General features: G+C 41.7%; 1 protein-coding gene across 3 annotated transcripts; it reads right to left on the bottom strand.

Annotated features, from left to right (window-relative positions):
• LOC306991726 (uncharacterized protein) lies at positions 1 to 6,491 on the bottom strand. 3 transcript variants are annotated; one of them, XM_079599833.1, is made up of 7 exons: positions 6,416 to 6,491; positions 5,807 to 5,955; positions 3,178 to 3,349; positions 2,824 to 3,081; positions 1,651 to 1,718; positions 1,412 to 1,455; positions 1 to 276 (listed from the first exon to the last, which is right to left on the bottom strand). In XM_079599833.1, the coding sequence occupies exons 3-7, from the start codon at positions 3,212 to 3,214 to the stop codon at positions 210 to 212; spliced, it is 474 nt and encodes a 157-aa protein (XP_079455959.1). In that variant the 5' UTR covers positions 3,215 to 3,349; positions 5,807 to 5,955; positions 6,416 to 6,491; the 3' UTR covers positions 1 to 209. The 3 variants fall into 3 exon arrangements, with proteins under 3 accessions (XP_079455959.1, XP_079455960.1, XP_079455958.1); XM_079599834.1 differs by having other exon boundaries at positions 2,824 to 2,983; positions 3,056 to 3,081; positions 5,807 to 6,485; XM_079599832.1 differs by having other exon boundaries at positions 5,807 to 6,485.
• Between the last annotated feature and the right edge of the window lie 18,001 nt (positions 6,492 to 24,492).

Below are 24,492 nucleotides of genomic sequence, written 5' to 3'. Positions count from 1 at the left end.
TTTTAACAAAAATCAAGAAGAAGAAAAAGCAAAAAAAAAAACATGACAGCATGTTAGGGTGGAAACCATTGAAAGTGTGTAATGTAACGTGGCTCCTTCTCGTCTTAAATCGTCACATCCGCAACCAGGATGGTTGTGCCCGTAACGGCGAACTCGACAACTCATAGCAGGTATTCAACTCATATTGAATTACAGACCAATGGGTGACGTCACACATGGTTGGCACCTGGTGGGAACTGGCAGGCCGGCTCCCATGTCTCCTCCCAGATTTTTCCACTGCAAGTATCAGTAACAAATAAATAAGAACAGTGAAAAACAGAGGAGCCATTTTAAAGGTTTCACAGCATAAATATTTTCAAAAAATATTGTACGGTCTTGTATTTCATTGCTTTTATACATATAATAGTGCTTGATGCAATGTAACAGATAAACATCAGCCACTCTCATCAATAAAGTCATAGAAAGTTAACTAGCCAATAGCCGATATCAGTCAACAAGGATGATCTTGGCGGATACTGATGTTCTGCCCATATATTGGTGAATGTCTACTTCCTACATATAAATCACACAGGGACAATTATGCATGGTACTGAAAAGAGCAAGTGGCTAAATCCTGTAGACAATATTTGACACTGCATTTAATCCATCCTATACCAACAGTGTAATTCATATACAGGTGGGTCTCCAAAATTACAATATATCAAGCAATTTTTGTTGTTTTAATCTTGAGGATTACAGCTTACAGCTCATGAAAACCAAAAACCATCAACTCAAAATATTAGAATAAAGAGGAATACAGAAATGTCAACCTTTTGAAAATAAATGGACAAATCTGACTTATCAAAAATTGTTAATGCATACACTCTATACCTGGTCTGGCAGCTTTTGCACAAATTACTGTATCAGTGTGGTGTGGTATGGAGGCCATCAGTGTATGGCATTGCTGAGGTGTTATGGAAGCCCAGGTTGCTTTGATAGTGACCTTGAGGTTGTCTGTAATGTTGGGTTTGGTTTCTATCATTGTCCTCTATGGGGTTCAGGTGAGACGAGTTATGCACAGCAATACCATGCTAAGCAAACCAGTTACTAGCAGTTTAGGCACTGTGGCAGGAGCAGAGTCCTGCTGAAAAAGGAAATCAGCATGTACATAAAGCCCGTCAGCAGATGGAACCATGCTCTAAAATCTCCAGGAAGAAGGCTGCATTGACTCTGGACTTAAAACCTAGTGGACATGACAATTCCCTCAACGCTGCTTGTTGGTTGCAAAACTTTGAGACCCACCTGTACATTTAAAGTTGTGTGTGCTACAATATACATTCCAACCTTTATCCACCACCTATGAGATGGTTAAAAGTGGAAACAGAAAGGACATGTATGAAGGCAATATAAACCAATATAAAGCAGTACTTACCATGCAGAGCAAGGTAACCATTTCACCCTTACTTCTGCTTGCCCCTACAGAAAGACACAAACATATAATCAGGTTTAGAATGTCATAATTTTTTGTGTCAAGGCCACTTAGCCTTCAGTTGAACTTAAATGGACTCGAATTATCACTTGCTTAAATAGTCAGTATTTTGTGATATGTAAAATACCAGATGAGCAACAGACAATGGACAGATGATCAAAAATGAAAAATATATTTCTTACCTCATTTATCCTTCTTCCTGTTAGGGAGTCATATTTGAAAACTTTTTGGCTACTACATTTCCGGCAACCTTAAATGACAAAAAAAAAAATCTACATTAATTAACCATAAATGTCAAAACTTGAAATGAAACTTTAACAAATTCTTAACTAAGTTTCATAAAACCTGGGAGAAGAACATTAACCATTGTCCTTGAACTTAGAAAACGTCAGAAAATACAGCTACATAACTAAAGAATACATATTCTTGGCGATTCACACCAAGAACAATAACTATATAAAAAAATAAAAATAATTTTTTTTTTTTTTTGTTATCGTTAATATGATAAACTATAACGAGAATGACATGGAGAACAATATCGTTGGGGGATGCTTTTAAAGCAATTTTGAGAACAATAAAAAGTTAACAGCCAATAAGAACCCATCACATTTTAGCCATCACATTTATTAACACAAGGTGAGACTTTGCTTATCATTGGTCAGTCTAATGGCGCTTTTCCATTACCAGTACCAGCTCGACTCGACTCCTCTCGCTCCGTTTTCCATTGCAGACAGTACCTCCACAATAGTACCTGGTCGTCATAGCGACGCGACACACACCCGCTACCCACACACACAGGACAATGGAGGAAATCGGGTGTATGCTGTTTTACATAATATTAGTAATGGGTATATCACGCAATCTCTGGCCAAACTATTTAAAAATGCCAGGGTTATTCAGGATACTCCGTCTGGCGCGTGCAATGATGACGCAGTGAATAGTGACGATTCTCTCTGACCAATCAGTAGTCTCCCGTGTGTCACGTCACATTTCAGTATCGCCTCAGCTTGCTTAGAACCTCGCCGAAGGTGATACGGAAAAAGTACCTGGAAGCAGGTACCGGTACAACTTTTACACAGTGGAAAACTGTGAAGTGGAAAAGCGCCAGCTACCTGGACTGCCCACTGATGTATGCGTGTATTGCTCATTGCTTTACTCCTAGAGTGTGTGTTCAGTACTTAAAGGTATGTAAGCGAGGACAAACTCATTTGTGTATTAGACTGGCCACTGAAAATTACTCACTATTAACTAATTGACTGCACTTAAAATTCACCTGAAGATTTCTGTATTTCATGAATAATGATTACAAAAAGGGGAAATTCATACATAGTGTGCTAAGACCACAGTTCACTTACGCTTTCTTTTTTTGGAGGGGGGTTGTTCCTTCACAGGGAGAGAGACAGGGTATAAATCTAAAATATAAAATGTCTCCTTTTCCTGGGCCTGATGCTGGGGCTCGGGCTGGGCCTGATGCTGGGGCTCGGGCTGGGCCTGATGCTGGGGCTCGGGCTGGGCCTGATGCTGGGGCTCGGGCTGGGCCTGATGCTGGGGCTCGGGCTGGGCCTGATGCTGGGGCTCGGGCTGGGCCTGAGGCAGTGTCGTCGTGGAGTTCCCTACAATATTGTAAGTGTATGTTCATTTTCGATATTTCCCCATCATAAAAAAAACCCAGTTTAAAACTGTCATGTCTTAAATTACACAAATCCTACCTTCTTTGATCAATACAAAATTATAGGCCTTTTTCATGGTGGCCACAATTTTTAGGTTATCCTCAGTGGGTGGCAGATGGGTTACCACATCAGCCACCCACTTTCCAGAGGCCTTATCCTTCTTGGCGAAAAATAGAATTGGGACATAGCCCAATGCACTTAGTTTTTTCACCTGTAATAAATAAATGCAGACAGCAAACATTAGTTATTCCCACTGTATTATTTTCCAACCTATTGAAAAAAAAGTGCATTAAATACATTAGTGCTACTGTTTCTAATATACACAATTAACAGCTTTACCCCTTAAAAAAACAACATTACATTATGTTTTATTAACAAAGTTCAGGAGGAGCATGTTCAGATAATTAAACACATGTGGGGCACATTCAGATAATCAAACCTAATTAGACACGAGTGGACCACACCCTGTTAATCAACCCAATCAACGAGTTAAGAGGTGTATATATATATATATATATAAGGCCCCGTTTACACATACATGGTTATTTTGAAAAAACTGAGACATTTCCCTTCGGTTGTGCCCCTCGTTTAGACGCAAACGGAGAATTCTCCTCTGAAAACGATTCTTTCTAAAAAAACTCCGGCCAGAGTGGAGATTTTGGAAAACTCCGTTTGCACGTTTGCATGTAAACTGAAAAAAACTGAGTTTTAGGCAGTCGACGTCACAGTATGCGACAGAACTTGCACTGTCAAAAGTGCGACCTATATTTTCAGGATTCTGATTGGCTAACGTGGGCTTGAGCTTCTCGTTACACTGCCACCTATAGGTTTGGCATGCTCTTGACGGTATATACACGGGTTCGTGTAAACGAACACTTTTCTGAAAACGGAGAGGGTGAAATGTCAGTTTATGAAAATAACCGGCCACGTGTAAACGTAGCCTGAGACAAGCGTACCTCTGTTTGTTGACACTTTGACAGCATCCCTCCACCATCCCATCTCCTCACTTCTAGTCCTAAATACTTCTATAACAACGGGGGAAGTACTCTGGGTTCGGGCAAAAATCCCGAGCTCGGAGTCCTCCCCCGAACAGCACGCCAAATAATTGATGTAAGTGTGAACTCGTGAAATATGTACTCTATACCAATGGTTCTCAAAGTGGATTTGCTTTGAATGAGAAAGTTGTGCTTTATCGTTAAGAAATGCTTATCAATGACGATGTAATGATCTAGAATCTACATATAAAATCTTGATTATAAATGCACTAATAAATTAAAACATTAACATTTAACTTTTTTGTGATTATGACTAATCAAGTCAATCTGTTGTGAATCACTTGAATCACTTCGCTCATATCATGATGAACCGTTCTTCCTGCTGCTTAGCTTGGCTTATTTGCCATTAAGATAGCCGATGAACGTGGATAAATGTTTGAGTCAGTCCACATCATTAAGTTATTCAAAATCCAAAGTTGACTAAAGACCAAGTTATTACACACCAGCTAGAAAACACGGAATAGTGAACCCAGACACAACTTCAGAGAATAGAAATGGCATCAAAGTATACAAACTGTAGCAAGCATATGCTTAATTGTTTTGATTATGAGGGGGTCCTTTGACATTTTTCTTCCACACAAAGGGTCCTTGGCACAAACAGTTTGAGAACCCCTGCTTTATATAACCAATATTCATGTAATGTTGTGCTGGATGCTGCTGGTCTAGTAGTTAACAATCTGGGTTTCTAAAGGGAACACTAAAAGTCCTGACACCCTTCAAAATAATTAAATTGATTGGACACACACAAAACAAAATATGATGACAAAAATAAATTTAGACTGGACTCCCCCTTTATGGCCACCTATCCACCTGATCTAAACACTCTCCTCCCCCCCTGGTCGGTCTACCTGTCTCTGCCCACAGGAAATGTAACTTGGGGGACAAACAGAAACACTCATTTGGGAATGCCACCAACGCTCTACAGAACCTGGTCTCAGTCCTACTCGAGTAGGTATGGTTGAATCCTTTCCACTTTTAACACGAAATTACTATCTCCCCTGTAGTAATTCAAATGCTTTTTTAAGTTGTGGCTTTGACATAGGACACCTGGAATATGGCCTTGCTTTTAACAACACATATGTTGCACACAGCATGGCTTTCACGCATGTCCTGAGTTATTTTGCAACGTCATCATGCACTTTCTCTCAAATTAACGCAGAGCAAGGCGCTATAAGTGTAAGATGCAATATTCATATGCTAGGGGTGGTAGTGCAAGGTAGGAGCATGTTATCTACTTACATAATCATGCAATCCTGTCTTTAATAGTGACTCTGAGTCTGAATTCTGTGATCTGCCTTTAGCAGAGACAGAGACTTCAGTCACACGCATACTGAAGTACCTGTGTGGTACTAAAGCAAGGTTATATTTACAATGTAGCCAGTTGTATATGTAAACAAATGTCCATGAGCGCCTGGTCAAAAAGAAAGTCTATTCCATGCATGTCAAGCAAATTACAAATTAATTAAAATAATATGTTACACCAATGCCATCTATGACTATAATGACAGATTAAACTTATTTTTGTAAAATGAGGCCCTTGCCCTATCACACAATATTAATGAAAGTGAAACAAATCATATTGCTTAATAAAATATATGAGCATTTCTACTTACTGCAATATGGGCAGAGTCCACCACTCTTCCCGCATTTCTATTTTTAGGACCCTTTCCCCCCACTTCCTGTCCAGAATCACTTTTTTGGATGCTCCTTTGTTTTTTTGGGAGATGGCTGCAAAACAAGGGCTGCAGGTTTTGCGGCTCACCTGTGTTGGTAAAAGTATACCAAAGTGAGACATCAGATCCACAGTCACAGAGAAGAAGTACAATCAAGATACAGTTTAATTTGGCTGTATACAGGAAAGAGAGGAACACACGAAGCACAATGCAATTCAGAATATGCGTCTCTAGATTGACACAAGATTATTATTATTATTATTATTATTAGAATCATACAGTGAAAGTGGCAGTTGTACAGTAGGAGACACCTAGGCTACTCTAATCAATGTTGCTTATGGCGTTTGGTGCAAAACAAGCAATCAAAATATATATCAACCAGACGTCTTACATTATCACTGTTTTGTAACAGTACAGATATCATACAGGGTCATTTAGTAGGAGCATACTATAGTGTCCAATTGACTTAATAATGAGAAATGTAGAACATTAAAACCACATATTTGAATATTGGACATAATGCTCTGGCTCTATTACACTTTCCCTCACCTGGTTAGGTGCTTGGCAGGAGGGCCAAGGCTTAAACTTCCTTCGAGACATTTTGAAATCTACACACACACACACATAGGATAATTCTGTGAAGCGTGGATGAACGAAGCCTGAGTAGGCTTGGTAATATGTCTGACCTTTGCTGTTCCAAATGCCCAAATCTGAGATTGGACATGCGCCCTTCGTCTAGCTGGATCGGGTCGCTTAATTAGCCACTGAGTGGGCCAGCGTTAACAGACAAGATAGATGCCCTGCTTAGAATAGAGATACTCATAGTGAATTTTCGATGACCGAGCAGAGAAGCAGCCATATACTACAATACAAACTTTTTTTTATACCACTAAATCTTAATCTTGTTAATCTTATGTCACTTGAGTCTCTTGACTGTGATTTGTTCTGGTGATTGGTTGGAATAAAATAATCGAACATATAGCTGTTAGTTCTACGGTGTTAAGCACGTTGACCTTGACCTGAGCATCCTAAGAATGCCTTCTCTGTAAATTCGTATCAATAACATAAATATTTCTATGACACATGCTATCAGTGGATTAGTCACCAGGAAAACTTGTGTTACAACGATTGTACCATATTTCTGTTATTGTAGAACTTAATTTTTGGTATTAAAAGATTTGAATTAAAAAAAATAGTATAAAACATTTTTTAGTGAATTTCCAGCACTTGTAAATGTATAATATACTGTCTTTGTATAATATACTCCTACTACGTACACATACCTACATAGCCATATTTACTACTGCATATGCATAAATATAGTGACCAACTGTTCTCTTAAGCTCAGCTTTTTTCCTTTATAGATATGGTGGTCATATATTAACATTTAAAAATAAAAATTGCCGAACATCTCTGTAAATGCCGAAGCGACGATGAATTAAGAGAATGCATAACGAGTTGAATGTACTGCTCCTTTAAGTGGAACGCACTCTCTGGTGAGTGGGCAGACGGTATGAGAGGGCGAGCTGTGAATATAGCATAAATGTAAACCGGTTAATATTTTTGTTACTCTTATGCTGGTTTATTTCTATTCAGTAACGCAGTTGTCGTGAAGTATTTGCGAACTGCCCATGTGTGCATGCGGGGCGGTGCTGGCTAACTGCATCACCGCTGGGAACCAGGGTTGATTCAACCAGAGCGCCGCTACTAGCAGCACTGAGCATCCTTCCTCCCTGATCCGTTCCACCACCTGGGTCAGGAGGGAGACGGGGAAAGCATAAAGAGTACGACGAGGCCACTGGTGGGCCAGGGCGTCCTTGCTTTTTGTGAAAAATTCTGGACAGTGAGCGTTCTCTGGAGACGCAAACAGGTCTACTTCCGCTCTGCCGAACTTCTTCCACAACAGCTTTACTGTATGTGGGTGCAGCAACCATTCTCCTGTCGAAACGTGGTTCCTGGACAGTACGTCTGGTCCAACATTCAGGTGCCCTGGCACGTGCGCTGCTTTCAGTGAAAGGAGGTTGCTGTGTGCCCATATCAGGAGGCGTTTGGTCAGCCTGTATAACAGCAGGGACCTGAGGCCGCCTTGGTGATTTATGTAGGATACCACTGATACGTTGTCTGAACGTATCAGAACGTGGCAACCCGCAATTAGGGGACGAAAGCGCGTGAGCGCTTTGCTCACTGCTAGCATCTCGAGGCAGTTTATATGAAAGAGCTTCTCCCGCTCTGACCATAGGCCAAACAACGGTCTGCCCTCGAGCAGCACTCCCCATCCTGCGTTGGATGCGTCCGTAGACACCACCCTCAGTCTCGAGGAAGTCCCCAGGTTTACACCTGAAAGGTACCAGTCTTTCGACTTCCAAGGTTTCAGAGCTGCGACGCAAGCTTGATTGACCTTGAGGCGAAGCCGACCGGTGGCCCACGCATAGCGGGGCACCCTCCCTTTGAGCCAGATCTGCAGCGGGCGCATGCGTAGCAGGCCCAGCTGGAGGACTGATGATGCTGAGGCCATCAGACCCAGCATCCTTTGAAAGCTCTTTAGAGGGAGTACAGCGCCGCAGCGGAACAAGCTGACAGTGCACTGAATATGTAGTGTGCGCTGTTGTGACAGCTGCGCTGTCATTGACAGAGAGTTCAGTTCTATTCCCAGAAAAGAAATAATCTAGCTGGGGAATAGCAAACTCTTTTCCCAGTTTACTGTCAGACCGAGATTCTCGAGGTGACTCAGTAATAGGGCTCTGTGCGCCATGATCTCTGAGTGAGATTGGGCTAGAATGAGCCAGTCGTCCAAATAGTTCAGCACTCGAACTCCCTGAAGTTTGAGGGGAACGAGTGCTGCGTCCATGCACTTCGTAAATGTACGGGGTGCTAGAGACAAGCCGAACGGCAGGAGTATACTGGTATGCCTGACCCTCGAAGGCGAATCTCAAAAATCGCCTATGACGTGACGCAATCTGTATTTGAAAATACGCGTCTTTTAGATCTATTGACACAAACCAGTCTCCTTGGCGAACATGCGCGAGGATTTTTCTGGTCGTTAGCATCTTGAACTGGCGCTTCAGAAGCGCTTTGTTCAGTTGCCTCAGATCTAATATAGGTCTCAGACCCCCGTCTTTCTTGGGTACCAGGAAGTATCTGCTGTACAGCCCCCCTTCGCTCTGATCCTGAGATAAAGGTTTGAGCCCCTTTTCTCAGAAGTTTCTGAATTTCGGCTCGAAGTAGGTGTGCTACATTCGAATCTACCGAAGTCTCGACCGTCGGCGAAACTGCAGCGAATAGCCTTCTTTTATGATGTTTAGCACCCATTTTGAGACCCCGGGAAGCTTCGCCCATCCATCTGCACGTGTAGCTAAGGGCTGAGTGAGAAGCACGCTCTGATCGACTCGCGATATAGCGGCTTCTGTGAGCTGTGACAGAAATGTCGTGCTCGCAACATCCGAGGCCGGGCTGATAGCAGAACGTGGGCGCGGGGGAGCGGGCACGTTTACCACCTTTATAGCATCGCTCGCCTGAGCAGAGCACCTGCACGCAGGTTTCGTTTTTACAGAAACCGTGCGACAAGCAGGAGGTAGCATTAGTGGGCACTGGGTAGTGGGCACGTGTGCTACTTTTAACGCGCAATCGAACTGGGTCGATTTTATGTGCGCGGGCCCTGTGTGTGGGGCCGTGTTTGTGTGTAGGGATGGGCACATTATAGTGGGCAGTCTTACTACACATGAAACACCATCGGCCGTGGCCGGGACACCAGAAAATACGCTCTTTAAGGGATTTATCTGGGTAGCCGTGAAAACGGCTGTTGTGTGCAGGCAAGCGGTTACTGGAACAGGCTTGTTGGCTGCTAAATACACTGGACCAGTCACTTTTCTTGGGACTGGACGAGCGGCAAACTTCGGTGAAGGTCCGGCCGCAGCGGGACTTGAACACCGTCGTTTTCCTAGCAGTGCTAGGATGTCTTCGGGGCCTCAGGTTTCAACGCGATCTTCATTCACAGGCCACGCGGCGCGGGGCGGCGGCTGGAAGATCTAGAGCGCGGTCTCGAGCTCTGCGTCTGGCGGCGTTAAGATGAGGCGCTGGGCGGAGGCTTAGGCTGTGCACTCTGAGCAGAAGGTTTCGCATGGCCTGCTGCAGAGTTAGAGCGCTTCGGGAGGAAGTGCTTCATCGCCTGAGTCGCCTTCTGTACCTCAGCGTACCTGTCGGTGAAATTTTTGACCGAGGTTCCGAAGAGGCCAGCAGGGGAAAGCGGCGCGTCGAGGAACGCGGTTCGCTCCGCATCCGGCATGTCTGAGAGCGTGAGCCAGAGGTGCCTCTCAGACACGGTGAGCGCCGCCATATTCCGTCCAATGGCCTGCGCCGCAGACTTTGAAGCGCGAAGAGCAAGGTACGTAGCACTTCTTAAGTCCGCCACACAGATCGCTTCGGGTCCGTTCTCGTCTATTTTTAAAAAATCACGGGTCTAACAGTTTTGGTCGTACAATGTGTGGTGTGCAGCCACACGGCAAAATCAACACATCACACACGAACCGATTTGACTCCCGAGCATTCCCAGGTCAGACGGGAAATCTTGCAAAATCCCTCGAGATCAAACGTGACTTCAGAGTAAACAATCATGGCGGACGAAGAGGATGCAGTGGCCATAGTTTGTGCTTTGTTTTTAAGCGGAAAAAAACATAAGAAAAACAAGAAAAGGCGATGGTCAAAGAAGTGAAGACAACGCGAGCATGGACTATACTTGCTACATCATGACATGGAGGTGAGTTGTTGTTTTATCTCATAGAAATGTCGTTACGTACTACACAGATTAATTACCGTTGAAATAAACGTTCATATATTCGTTTCCATGTACTCTGGTGGACTGCAGTTGTGGATGTAGTTATGCCCATCGACTTTATTTGTATTGTTATATTTTACAGGTTTCTGACAGAGAAGGGGTCAAGGAGCTACTTCGTATGAGTGTGGAGGAGCTTGAGTTTGTCCTCAATAAAGTAGCCCCGTTGATCACAAAGCAGGATACAAACATGAGACTGTCCATTTCTGCGAAGGAGAGACTGGTGTTAACACTAAGATTTTTTAACACTAAGTAAGCCTGTTTCGTTTATTGTGTTTAAAACGGCTGAATGCCACTAATGTTGTTTCTTTATCTTGTAGGAGAGTCCTTACATCCTTAAACTTCCAGTTTAGAGTTGGAAAGTCAACCATATCTCCCAGATTGTCACTGAAACATGTGAAGCCCTGTACCGAGCACTTTCTTAGGATTATCTTAAGGTAATGTCTAAAGTACATTACATTACTAATGAAATGTTTGTTGTTGTTGTTTTAAATACACACACACAATAAAATTAAACACATACCCACATAGCAACATTTTGTCGGCCCAGATCCGGCCCACATCTGGCACTTGTGGAATGCGGATCTGGCCCACATGCAGCGTGGAATGACGGCCCTTGGGTGGCCCACTCCTGTTTGCCAGATCTGGGCCACAAGCAGGCCATAGCAATGCCACATGTCAGCCAAGAGCAAAGAAATAAACCAGAACTGGAGCTTATCTGAGCCACAAAACCTGTGTATATTAAATATGAAGTCATTTCAGCCTTAATAAAGTCTGTTAACAAGTAGAATCACTGAAGGAAAGAAGAGAACAGAAAAAAAGACAAGCAGAAACACAAGAACTACAACTGACTTCAGTCACAGCCTTAGAAGAAATCCACTGAAGAGAAAAGACATTCAATCTGTGAAGATCTCAGCAGAGGAGGTTAAACAACTCCACAAACAGCATTACCAGCTTCACTTATTACTAACCAGACTGACTTTATTTCTGTCAGACGTCTACAAAAGTTTTATTGAGAATTAACAGAGGTTTAACTCTGTTTAATTTGAAGTTACCGTAATGGTGATTAGTGTTTCCATTAGTTGGGCTCTTAACTCTTAAAATATTTCTTGTCCATTTTGGCTGTTGTGACAGTGTGTTTTTCAAAAACATTTGCAGCAGCAAAGAAACCTAAAGTGAAACGAGATCAGATGATGATGATGATGATCTGTTGATGGTTATATACTAATCATGAAATAATGTCATTTGACTCTAACAATTGTGTTGTACCATTAATATATTCATATCTCAAACCCTGTGTTTCTGCCTCATGAGATCTGGCAATATTACAACAATCAGTTAGAAGATTTTAACAAACACGAGGACAAAAATCTGATCAATCATAAAACACACAGACATCAATAATCAGCGTATGAATCTCAACAATGGTGACAATTACCTTGCTGCAATGCATGCTGGGTACCAGCATTGAAAAAAAACTCCCAGCATGCATTGCAACATGAATAAATTATGCAGCTGAATTATCCTATTATTTTGTTTAATTCTAAATATTTGCTTTTATTTTGTTGCTGTTGTTTTTGTTGTGACTTAGTAGATTTGCAGTGCTGTTCTGAAATTATGTTTATCTACATATTGTTGATTGTCACCATTTATGAGATTCATACACTGATTGTTGATGTCTGTGTGTGTCATTGTAGGCTAGCTTTTTGTGATCGTGTTTGTTAAAATCTTCTAACTGATTGTTGTAATATTGCCAGACCTCATACTGCAGTAACACAGGGTCTGTGATGTGCAAACACTAATGGAACACCACAACTGTTATATTCAAAATACATCAGTGAATCAGTCTATTTCATGATGATTATAAAACCATCAACAGATCATCTTCATCACCTGACCTGATTCACATTAGCTTTCTTTGCTGCTGAAAATGTGTTTGACACGCAGCCATAAAAACATAATAAGATTTAAGAGCCCAACTAATGGAAACACTAATCACCATTACGGTAACTTCAAATTAAACAGAGTTAAACCTCTGTTAATTCTCAATAAAACTTTTGTAGACGTCTGACAGAAATAAAGTCAGTCTGGTAAGTAATAAGTGAAGCTGGTAATGCTGTTTGTGGAGTTGTTTAATCCTCCTCTGCTGAGATCTTCACAGATTGAATGTCTTTTCTTTTCAGTGGATTTCTTCTAAGGCTGTGACTGAAGTCAGTTTTAGTTCTTGTGTTTCTGCTTGTCTTTTTTTCTGTTCTCTTCTTTCCTTCAGTGATTCTACTTGTTAACAGACTTTATTAAGGCTGAAATGACTTCATATTTAATACACACAGGTTTTGTGGCTCAGATAAGCTCCAGTTCTGGTTTATTTCTTTGCTCTTGGCTGACATGTGGCATTGCTATGGCCTGCTTGTGGCCCAGATCTGGCAAACAGGAGTGGGCCACCCAAGGGCCGTCATTCCACGCTGCATGTGGGCCAGATCCGCATTCCACAAGTGCCAGATGTGGGCCGGATCTGGGCCGACAAAATGTTGCTATGTGGGTAATGCATATGGTATTTTTTTATCAAACAAGTATTTAGATAAAAACAGTAATAAAACATTTGAATATATATTAATTAGTCTAAAGTATTTAACAAATATTTGATATAACTTCAAATATTACAGTGGTCCTCACTGAAAGTTTAATTATTTAAAGGGATACTCCACTTTAAAATTAATATTCTGTCATCATATACTCACCCTCGTGTTTTTTCAATCCTATATGAATTTCTTTCTTCTGCTGAACACAAAGGAAGATATTTATAAGAATATCAGTAACCAGACAGTTTATGGGTCCCATTGACTTCCATAGTATATTTTTTTCCAACTATGAAAGTCAATGAGACCAGAAACTGTCTGGATTACAGGATTGAAACAACATGAGGGTGAGTATATGATGACAGAATTTTCATTTTAAAGTGGAGTACCCCTTTAAGATCTTTGCCCTGATGCATAAATCTGTCATTTCAGACACCAACTACAGAGGAGGAATGGCTGGACATAGCACAAGATTTTCATCAAAAGTGGCAGTTCCCCCATTGCCTTGGTGCCCTAGATGGGAAACATATCAACATTTTGCCCCCTGCTCATAGTGGAAGTATCTTCCGTAATTACAAGGGGCGGTTTTCTGTGTTAATGATGGCTCTTGCTGATGCCAACTACCTTACACCAACACACTTATAACTGAAGATGCATTTGAAAACACACAAATGCATTGTTTTTCTGATTAACCACAAAAAATAGAGGTAGTTTGTTGTAAACCTTGAGAACCATGACTGACAATCTACCGTTTAATCTGTATTCACTACTCGTCTTCTAGCATTCTCCTGTAGCTATGCGTCTCATTATTTTGAAGCTGGTACTGATTCGGCAGCAGTTGTGTACCTATGGCTAGAGGCATGTGGTGAGGTGGTTCTTGTGGAGTTGTATATGTGTGTAGAAGGGTTGGTTGTGTGTTGGGCATATGTACAGAGGGTGGTACAGGGTAAATACTAGGTGGCAGCTGGTATGAGTTAGATGCCTGTGCGTCATTCTCCTGAGCCTCATATAAATCATTCATTATTTTTCTCTTTAGTCTTGTCTTTACCACAGTGTTTTTAATTGACCTCCTCAGCTACTTGTGCCCCAAAGTTGCCGTCACTATCAGCAGTAGGTTTGCTTCTTACCAGCCTTAAAAGCAGTTGACATCTGCTGTAAAATTTTCAATTTTTCCATTTCAATGGCATCAGCCGATTGGCTTTTCTTTAGTCTCTTCGCAGTAGGTGTACAAGGTACAGGAGGGGGAAGGTCGTCATCATTCTGGAGAATAGATGGTTCCTCAGCAGATGTTTCGTCAGACATCAGAGAGACATCGTCATCATCTGGATCATTCAAGGGGTCCATCTCTGCAGCCAGGCCATCTTTAATTGATTGAGGCAGCTATATAAAAATATATGAATGGATTTTTAGTAGGGGTGTAACGGTTCATAAAATTCACAGTTCGGTTTGATAAACTTGTGTCACGGTACGGTTCGATACGTTTTTGATAAAGCAAAAATGCCAGAGAAATGTCCTTGATTTAATTTTTTTATTGTTTATTAAAACCAACATCATAAAGTATGATTTTTTTTATTATTATTACTTTGAGCAATTCTAGAGCTATAATTGTCTCTTCTTAGGAGCACATAAAACAAAACAGCTCTTTGGAAAAAAATGAAATGGTAAATGGACTGCATTTATATAGCTCTTTCACAGACCCAATGGCCACCAAAGCGCTTTACATATTGCCTCACATTCACCCATTCATGCACCGACGGCGGTGTCAGCCATACAAGGCGCCATCCAGCTCGTCGGGAGCAGCTGGGGTTAGGTGTCTTGCTCATGGACACCTCGACACTTGGTCAAGTGGAACCGGGGATTGAACCACCAACCTTTCAGTTTGTAGACAACCTACATGAACCACTGAGCCACTGCCGCCCGTCCTGAAATATTGAAATGTAATATTGTAGTTGTAGTTATAAACAAAAGTTTATTTTAGTTCAGATTAACATTTGAGGGCAGCAATTGTACTCATAATGTCAAAATAAAACAGACGTAATGTTACTTGAAGGCATGTATCGTTACACCCTTAATTTTTAGACATAAAACTTAAATATTGATGAACAGTCAACAATTACATACGCTGCTTTCAGTGGCATGTTGGGTAACATGCTTCCTCAGAAACATCAGTGTCTTCATAAGCCATCGTTGTGTGCTTGTTAGTGGCTTTTCAAAAGTCCCACTTGGTTTAGTTTTCAGAAGCTTGCTGAACTGAGTTCTTAGAGTTGTGGCCCGCGTCTTCACTTCTTCAAATGACATGAACAAACACAATACATTTATATGAATGAATGTAATGGTCATGCTAGCGATGGGTAACGTCACTGTAGATAAACATTACCTGGTATCTCAAGTGCAGCAGCAATTTCTGCCCAATTCCTCTCCTTGTCGTTTCGGTTGTGATATTCTTTACACGAAACGTTGTACAAACATTCGCGGTGTTGCCACAGGTCGACGAGTTGATCCTCCATCTCCGACGTCCACCGGACTTTCTGGTGCGACATCATGCCGCCGGCTGTTTTGATTTTTGTTTCCCTGTACTTCCCCGCCGCCTGGTACCTCGCTTTCTGATTGGCTACACGCCACAGTCCACAGGCTTCGTGCTCGTTTGTCCTCGGGGGACACCACACACGAGAAGAAATCGGGCCAAATAAATCCAACATGTTGGATATCCCCGATTTGAGATTGGAGCGGTCCCGATGTCCTTCCGAGCAGACGAGAGCAGTCTTAACACACCACACACGGCAGGAATATCTGATCAGATTATTTTACGATAATCAGAGCATCCTTAAGATTGTCGAAAGGGGTGAATCGGGACTAAAATCGGCCTAATTATCCTGCCGTGTGAACCAGGCTTTAGGACAAAAATGTGAGTCGCGCCGGCGAACTCACACACACACAAAAGAGCAATGCAGAGAAAGGATATAGGCGCCGGATAGCGCAGCTGGAAGGCGATGAAGGCGGCGAGGCCAGCAGCTTCTCGACTCTTTCCACTGAGTTGCCTTTTCGACGGCGCAGCTTCTATTCAGATCAGCGATGTGATGTCTTCGCTTGAAGGATTAAAAATCAGATAAGATAAGCCTGTGAGCGCATTATATAGACCTAAGCCACGAAGCGCCCTCATTGGGTGTGACGTCACTCAAGGTCTCGCTCGATAGGCTTAAGCAGTTGCCCGCATAGTAGCCAATCGGCGCGCGAGCTGTCTCACCTAGGTCTGTATGCTGCGGCAACGCGTTTTACATTTATACAAAATTAAGGATAATTTTTGGCTTCAGTATTCTCGTGGAAAAGGATTTTCCCCAATGCGTAGCTAAGCTACGCAGTACGAGAGTATCTCTCGTAAGAGAACATCCTGAGTAGCTTACTGCAGATATTGAATGACCGTAGCCTCCTTAGGAAATAGAGCTGACTTTGCCCTTTCCGATACAACGCATCCGCGTTATGTGTAAATGTTTCTATGGGCTGGATATATTCGAAGTCCATCAACAAAATATTCATCAGCCAGTAAACATGTTTCAACAGTAAGTTTGGTAATGACATTCTGGATAAAACTGAAACGGAAAAACATAAAATAAAAAATAAATCAGCCTGTGCTCATAATGCACCACCTGAGTTAATTACTTCCCTTATGTGCTCTGTCTCACATTCACACACTATCTACAGGTACACAGATGGCACTGAGAAAGCTATATCTGGGCAAGAGTGTGTACATGTGAGTGAGTGAGACAATGTCCAATGCATAGAAGTTGCTGGACAGTATAGCCTCCATTTCAGCTCGGAGGTCAGGATAGCTGTTGTACGTTGATGGCAGCTCTAAAGTTGGGCCACAAGTATGTGCAATAGGCCGCCTTGATAACCCTTCCAAACGGGTGAAAATGACTTGAATGTCTTTAACGCAGATGACATCAGACCCTGTCACGAATCTCAACATCTTCCGGAGGCCTATCTCATCCAATCCCCTGATGTACTGATGTAAAAATCGCAAACTTTGGTTCTCTGCTGGAGTAGCTGGAGAGGCCGTGATCAACTTTAATACCTTTCGGCTGATGGTTTAAGATCGTCATACATCTTCTGCATATCCAGCACACTGGGGAAGAATTTGAATTTGAATTTATTGAAATGATAGCCCCTTGAGATGTAACATCTCATTTTCAAGGGGGTCCTAGAAACACAAGTAGTATACAACACAGATAAGACAACATCAAACAAAACAACAGTACAAGACAAAACTACAAAAACAAAACAAATGCTCAACCTGCTTCCCACATTCTTATGGGCTTCCCACACCCACACCAGTTTCAGTACAGAATCTCAGCATCATGCAATATCAACATAGAGCCACATACTAGTAAAAGATCTTCAAATTAATCTAAAATACAGAAAGAAACAAGATCAAAACAAACTCAAAAACATACACAAGTTATTTTAAGATAAGATAATAAGGATAACCTAAAACGATTCAGAGAAGTGATAGATCTCAACGAAACAGGAAGGTTATTCCAGTCAAAAGGGGCTTTATACAGGAATGACCTACGTCCAGCTACACTGACAATTTTTGGAACACAGAAAAAAGGGTATTGCACATGTCTAAGAGAGTAGGGAGATCTATATGGAATCAAAAACTCATTCAAGTAAGGAGGACAGACAAAATAAACACATTTAAAAATAAACAAAAACCAATGGAATTGTCTTCTAGAATTAGGATGCAACCAATTAAGCAATTCATACATATGACAATGATGAGTACGATAAGGACACCTTAAAACAAATCTGCACAAAGAATTATAAACAACATTAAGAGGCTTAAGATAAATGTCGTAGGTATTTTGATAAACAGTATCAGCATAGTTGATAAGAGGAAATATTAACTGAGAAACAATTATTTTCCTGTCTTGAAATGTAAAGCAATTAATTGAGCAATAAAGTAAGCGCAGGCAATAATATGTTCTTTTAATAATATAATCTATATGGGGCTTAAAAGAGAGTCCCGAGTCGATCCAAAGCCCAAGATATTTAATTGAATCAACATTCTCAAGAGATGAGCCGTCATCAACAGTAATATTAAAATCAAATGTGCTGGAATGACAACGACGTGACCTGAACATCATACAGCAAGATTTCCTCTTATTTAAAGTAAGCATATTGTTATGACACCATTTTTGAACCAAATTAAAGTCAAGTTGTAAAGAGTTCTGAATTTGTGACAAATCAGAGTTAGAAGTATAAATTACAGTGTCATCAGCATAAAGATGCACTGAACAGTTTGAACACACCTGAGGTAAGTCGTTAATAAAAATAGAGAAAAGTAATGGTCCAAGAGAGGAACCTTGTGGAACACCTTTTTCAACAAGTACATAGTCTGACTGAAAACCCTGAAAAACAACACATTGACGTCTGTTATGAAGATAAGCATTAAACCAGAGAAGTGCATCTCTAGTTAAACCAATAGAATACAATTTATCAAGAAGAAGATAATGGTTAACCTTGTCAAAGGCCTTAGAAAAATCAATGAAAATGGCACCTGTTGCTTGACCTTTGTCAAAGGATGAGAACACATCATTCGTAAATTTTAAAAGAGCAGTCGTAGTAGAAAAATTAGGTCTGAAGCCTGACTGTAACGGAGATAAAATGTGTAGTGAGTTAATAAATGATGATAGTTGATTAAATATTAATTTCTCAAAGATTTTTGCAATAGAGCAGATAATAGAAATTGGCCTATAATTATTAACATCTGATGAGTCTCCACCTTTGAACAAAGGAGTAACTTTTGCACATTTCCATATAGATGGAATAGAGCTAGTAGTCAGTGACAAATTAAATAAATCTGCAAGAGGATACATTAATACATGCGCGGCGGTTTTAACAAATTTAGCTTCTAAATCATCAGGGCCCGCACTACTATTTATTTTTAGATCGCATATAACATAGTCGACATCGACAGGCATAATCTTCGTAAAAGAAAATGAACCGTTTGCAGTAATTAAATTTAATGGCGCAGCAGTATAGGAGTCAGAGCACTGAGAACCACAAATGGAAGAAAAATGCTGATTAAAAGCTTGAGAAATAAGAGACGGATCGGAAATAATTTCATTATTAAATTTAATATTTTTAATCAAGCTTTTTTTAGATTTATTTAAAAGATTACTCAGCTGATTCCAAAACTGTTTAGGGTTATGAAAGTTTTGCGAAAGGCAATCTTTGTAATAATTAGCTTTTGCATTCCTTGTTTCCAATTTACATAAATTCCTCAAAAGTCTGTAGTTTTCCCAATCAATAGGATCCCTGGATAGCCGGTGTTTAGCCCATACTTTATCCCTTTGCTTGAAAAGTTTAACAATTTTAACAGTTTTCATAGGAGCATGTTTATTTATTATATTCATAACTTCAGAATGAAAAAAGTTCATTGCATCCTCAACGAATGGAATTAACTGAAACCTATCCCAGTTTATATCAACTATATCTTGAATAAAATTGTTAACGTTCATCTTTTTACACTGTCTCAGAGTTGTGTATTTAGGTGGAGAGCTTGGAATTTTGATTTTCCAGACACAATATATAATCGAGTGATCACTTAAACAGTCTGACAATATACCAGATTTAATTATCCTTTCAGGGTTAGTAACGAGTATCCAGTCCAGCAAAGATGAAGAGCGATAGTCAACTCTGGTAGGCACATCAATTAACTGACTGAGATTTATACTGCGAAATAAATTTCTATCATTAACCGAGGAATGGTCCAACCAATTCTTGTTAAAGTCACCCAAAATAATCAATTCATTATGCTTCTCTAGTGAGTTAATCGTTGACAGAATACACATCGTAGAGTCAGACGGAGCAGAGGGTGGTCTATAAATATTACCTATAGTTAAATTTTTATTAACATGAAAAGTAACTTTAACAAAAAGACACTCAAAATTAACAGGATCTATGCTAGGAATAACACATTCTGAAACTAAGAGGGCAGAAACATAAGTTGCCACCCCACCTCCTCTGGAGGCTCTATCAGATCTATACAAAACATAATCATCAATTTTAATCATATCATCAGAGATGTTACTATGTAACCAAGTTTCTGATATAGTGATGATATTAGGTTTATAAAGAAAAACCCAGGCTCTGAGGAGATCTATTTTAGAGACAAGACTCCTAATATTAAGGTGAATAACTTTTAAACCTTTAACAGATTCTATTGTACCAATAAAAACAATAATTCAACCAGCCAAATAATGTGCTAAAGAAGAATGGAAGGGGTGGAGAGAAAAATGCGGCAACTTGAGCAAACATTACACATAAACACACACACATACACACACAAAGGGAAAAAAAGTACATTGAAGATCGAAAAAATAACACAAATATGCCCCAGATTCAGACTGCAGCGAAAACATTATAAAGAGAGGACTAAACGGTTTTAGGTTCAGATAAACAAAAAGTACGTAGTGCATCATCGCACCAAAAAATTTAATTCCATAGATTCACCAAAAAATGTAATTCCATAGATAGATTCACCACTTTGTAACAAATGTAGACCATATAAATGGTATAATTTGACAAAATAAAATAAACATACACAGAAAATTACCTACAAAGCGGAGAATAGACTACCATAATCATGGAGAGTAAACAGAAAGATCTCGAAAGAAAGACTCTGCTTCTTCAAAACAACGGAATAGTTTAGGTTTTCCATGCACCATCACCCTCAACGTACAGGGGTACAGCAAAGAATATTTAATATCCACAGCACGAAGTTTCTTTTTCACAGCATCAAACTGCCGACGCTTCTTAATCAAACCAGCACTAAAATCCGGATAAATATGAACTCGAGTACCTTTGTAGAGGAGATCTTTCTTCTCCCTGGCCAGACGTAGAATCTTTGCTTTGTCCTGAAAGTGCAAAAACTTGACCAAAATAGGTCTGGCCGCAGGCCTGGAGCCAGAACTAAATGTAGGAGAGCGATGGGCCATCTCGATAGCCGGTGCAACAGAGAATTGATCTCTGCCGAGAACTCGCTGAGAGTTGGTCCTGCGACTGCTGCAATGTTAACCAGTGCATATTTCTGGATTATTTGCTTGTGGGCCACTTGGAGAAGCACAGCTTTCAAGTTCTCTTGTGTTGGTACTGTTCTTACTCCCATGTGTAACCTTTGGCTAAACATAAAAAAACCCGACTATGCCACCTAGGTTCCCACATAGCAACATTTTGTCGGCCCAGATCCGGCCCACATCTGGCACTTGTGGAATGCGGATCTGGCCCACATGCAGCGTGGAATGACGGCCCTTGGGTGGCCCACTCCTGTTTGCCAGATCTGGGCCACAAGCAGGCCATAGCAATGCCACATGTCAGCCAAGAGCAAAGAAATAAACCAGAACTGGAGCTTATCTGAGCCACAAAACCTGTGTGTATTAAATATGAAGTCATTTCAGCCTTAATAAAGTCTGTTAACAAGTAGAATCACTGAAGGAAAGAAGAGAACAGAAAAAAAGACAAGCAGAAACACAAGAACTAAAACTGACTTCAGTCACAGCCTTAGAAGAAATCCACTGAAAAGAAAAGACATTCAATCTGTGAAGATCTCAGCAGAGGAGGATTAAACAACTCCACAAACAGCATTACCAGCTTCACTTATTACTTACCAGACTGACTTTATTTCTGTCAGACGTCTACAAAAGTTTTATTGAGAATTAACAGAGGTTTATGCTCTCGAGAAGCGTGATTCCCCAAGGGGAGTGGAGGCTTCACCCCGGGACGGTTCAGCTGATATGGAATAGTTTCGGCAGAGCGGAGGTCGACCTCTTTGCGACGAGTGAGAACGCGCATTGTCAGATGTTCTTCTCACTGTCCCGTTCCCCCCGGGAGGTGGACGCGCTGACTGCGCGATGGCCGAGAGTCTGTCTCTATGCTTTTCCTCCAGTGAAAATTTTGCCCATGGTGTTGTGCAAAATCAGGGAGGAGAAGGCGGCGGTGACTCTGGTAGCCCCGAACTGGCCGAATCAGCCCTGTTTCGCGGATTTGGTTTGGTTACTAGCAGGGCAGCCATGGGAGATTCCGCTCAGGAAAGACCTTCTGTCTCAGGCGAGCGGAATGATCTGGCATCCCAGCCCCGGGCTGTGGAGCCTCCATGTGTGGCCGCTGCAGGGTCGCTGAGCGGGCGGGACGCGCTGCACTCGCGAGTTTTGAATACCATCGCGGAGGCGCGAGCTCCGTCCACCTGTATGCTCTGTATGCTCTGAAGTGGGGTGTGTTCTCAAAATGGTGTCAGGATGTCGGTATAGACCCAGCGAACTGTTCTGTGTCGGATATTCTACGCTTCCTTCAGTACAGGATGGATGAAGGGAGCCTACCATCCACTCTGAAGGTATATGTGGCCGCTATTGCTGCGTTTCACCCCCCTGTTGACGGACAGCCTATCGGTAGACATGCGTCGGTGACAAGGTTCCTCAAGGGAGCTAGGAGATTATGCCCTGCACGGCCGCCTTCGGTGCCGCCGTGGGATTTAGCTTTGGTCTTGGAGGCTTTGTCACGACCGCCTTTCGAGCCCTTAGCCTCGATTGCCATTAAGGAGCTATCGGTTAAAACGGCACTGCTTCTCGCTCTCGCTTCGGCGAAGCGGGTTGGGGATTTACAGGCTTTCTCTGTAAGTGAAGATTGTATCCGCTTTGGACCGGGAAACTGTAATGTAACTCTCAGACCGAGGCCGGGTTACGTTCCTAAGTCGCTCAATACCCCGTTCAGAGCGCAGATAGTTTCTCTGCCTGCCTTGTCCGCTGAGCCATCAACCTCTCAGGGTTCGGATGCTCAGAGTGCTATTTGCCCTGTCAGAGCGCTCCGATAATACATTTCTCGCTCGGCTGATTTTTGACAATAGGACAAGCTGTTTGTGTGCTTTGGTGGGTGCAACAAGGGACGGGGGATCTCAAATTGGATCTCAAATTGTGTCACGTATTGTTTTGGCTAATGATTGCCTGGGACAGGAATGCCCCCTGAACATCAAGGCCCATTCGACTAGGGCGATTGCCTCCTCGTGGGCTTGGACTAAGGGTATGTCTATTCAGGATTTATGTCTTGCGGCTGGCTGGTCTTCTCAGAATACGTTTGCCAGATTTTACAAGTTGGATTTGCCCTCTGTAGCGTCTTTAGTGCTTTCGGTGAGTTAATCGCATACACAGCATTAAGAGAGCTGCTCTGCGCTTTGCTCATGAGTTGTTCTGTGTGCTATTTGTGTGTTTGTACTGTTGTCACCGCTATGCGTTGGCCTTCTCTTACTGTTGTTGTTGCCCTGTTGGTGGACAGTGCAACCTTCCCCCAGTTATACTGCTCAGGATATGCAAATTCCGGTAGTGTTTTGTGAGCTTGTGATTGGTCTCTTTGGGCCTATCAGAGGTTAGAGGTTCGCTATTGGTCAATCTCGGCCTATCAGATGCTTGCATTCTGGGGGCGCGGTCTTGGTATTGGGTCTGTTGCCAGTGGTTTGTTTTGGCTGCCACGGCGGGATTCTATACAGTTCCCATATACGACATCCGTAATGTCGAAGTTCCGTAGCCTTGAACGTCTCCGGATACTTTCGTAACCTCGGTTCCCTGAAAGACAAAGAACGAGACATTACGCTCGCCGCCGTGTTCGCTATTGATTTAGCGTTTGTTCGATTCTAAAGGGAATTGACACTGCACTTGCATTATTACTGCTACGAGGTTTTAGTATTTGCATATTTTTTGTCAATTGGCCAGCTCTGCTGGCGTTAGCCTATAAGATTTCAGCGGAAGTGAAGGATGAGAGGAGTTCTCATATACGACATCCGTAATGTCTCGTTCCTTGCCTTTCAGGGAACCGAGGTTATGAAAGTAACCGGAGACGTTTCATGCGCTATCATATCAAATTAACACGCTGGTAGTGTGGTCCATTGAGCTTGAACGATCTTACAGAGTATTAGTCCTGATGTTAACGTCATTTTGGTTGTTTGTGTAATCTTTTCTTTTTTTGTTTGTGTTTTTGTTTTCTTTCTTTGGTATTGTAAATTTGTTTGCCAGTGTATATATCTACCTTTGACTATTTGAACCGTGATTCTGAAGCTTAACAGAAGGGGAGAGTGTATTTGTGTTCGTTTTGGTTACTGTTTCTTTATTTTGTTTATCACTTGCTTTAAGAAACTTTATTCACAGATTTGTTGTGTGTTGTCCCTTCTGGTAAGG

Source organism: Phoxinus phoxinus (assembly GCF_949152265.1).
Source record: "Phoxinus phoxinus genome assembly, chromosome: 23".
In the NCBI taxonomy this organism is placed as follows: domain Eukaryota; kingdom Metazoa; phylum Chordata; class Actinopteri; order Cypriniformes; family Leuciscidae; genus Phoxinus; species Phoxinus phoxinus.
This window is presented reverse-complemented; position numbering and strand designations above follow the sequence as displayed.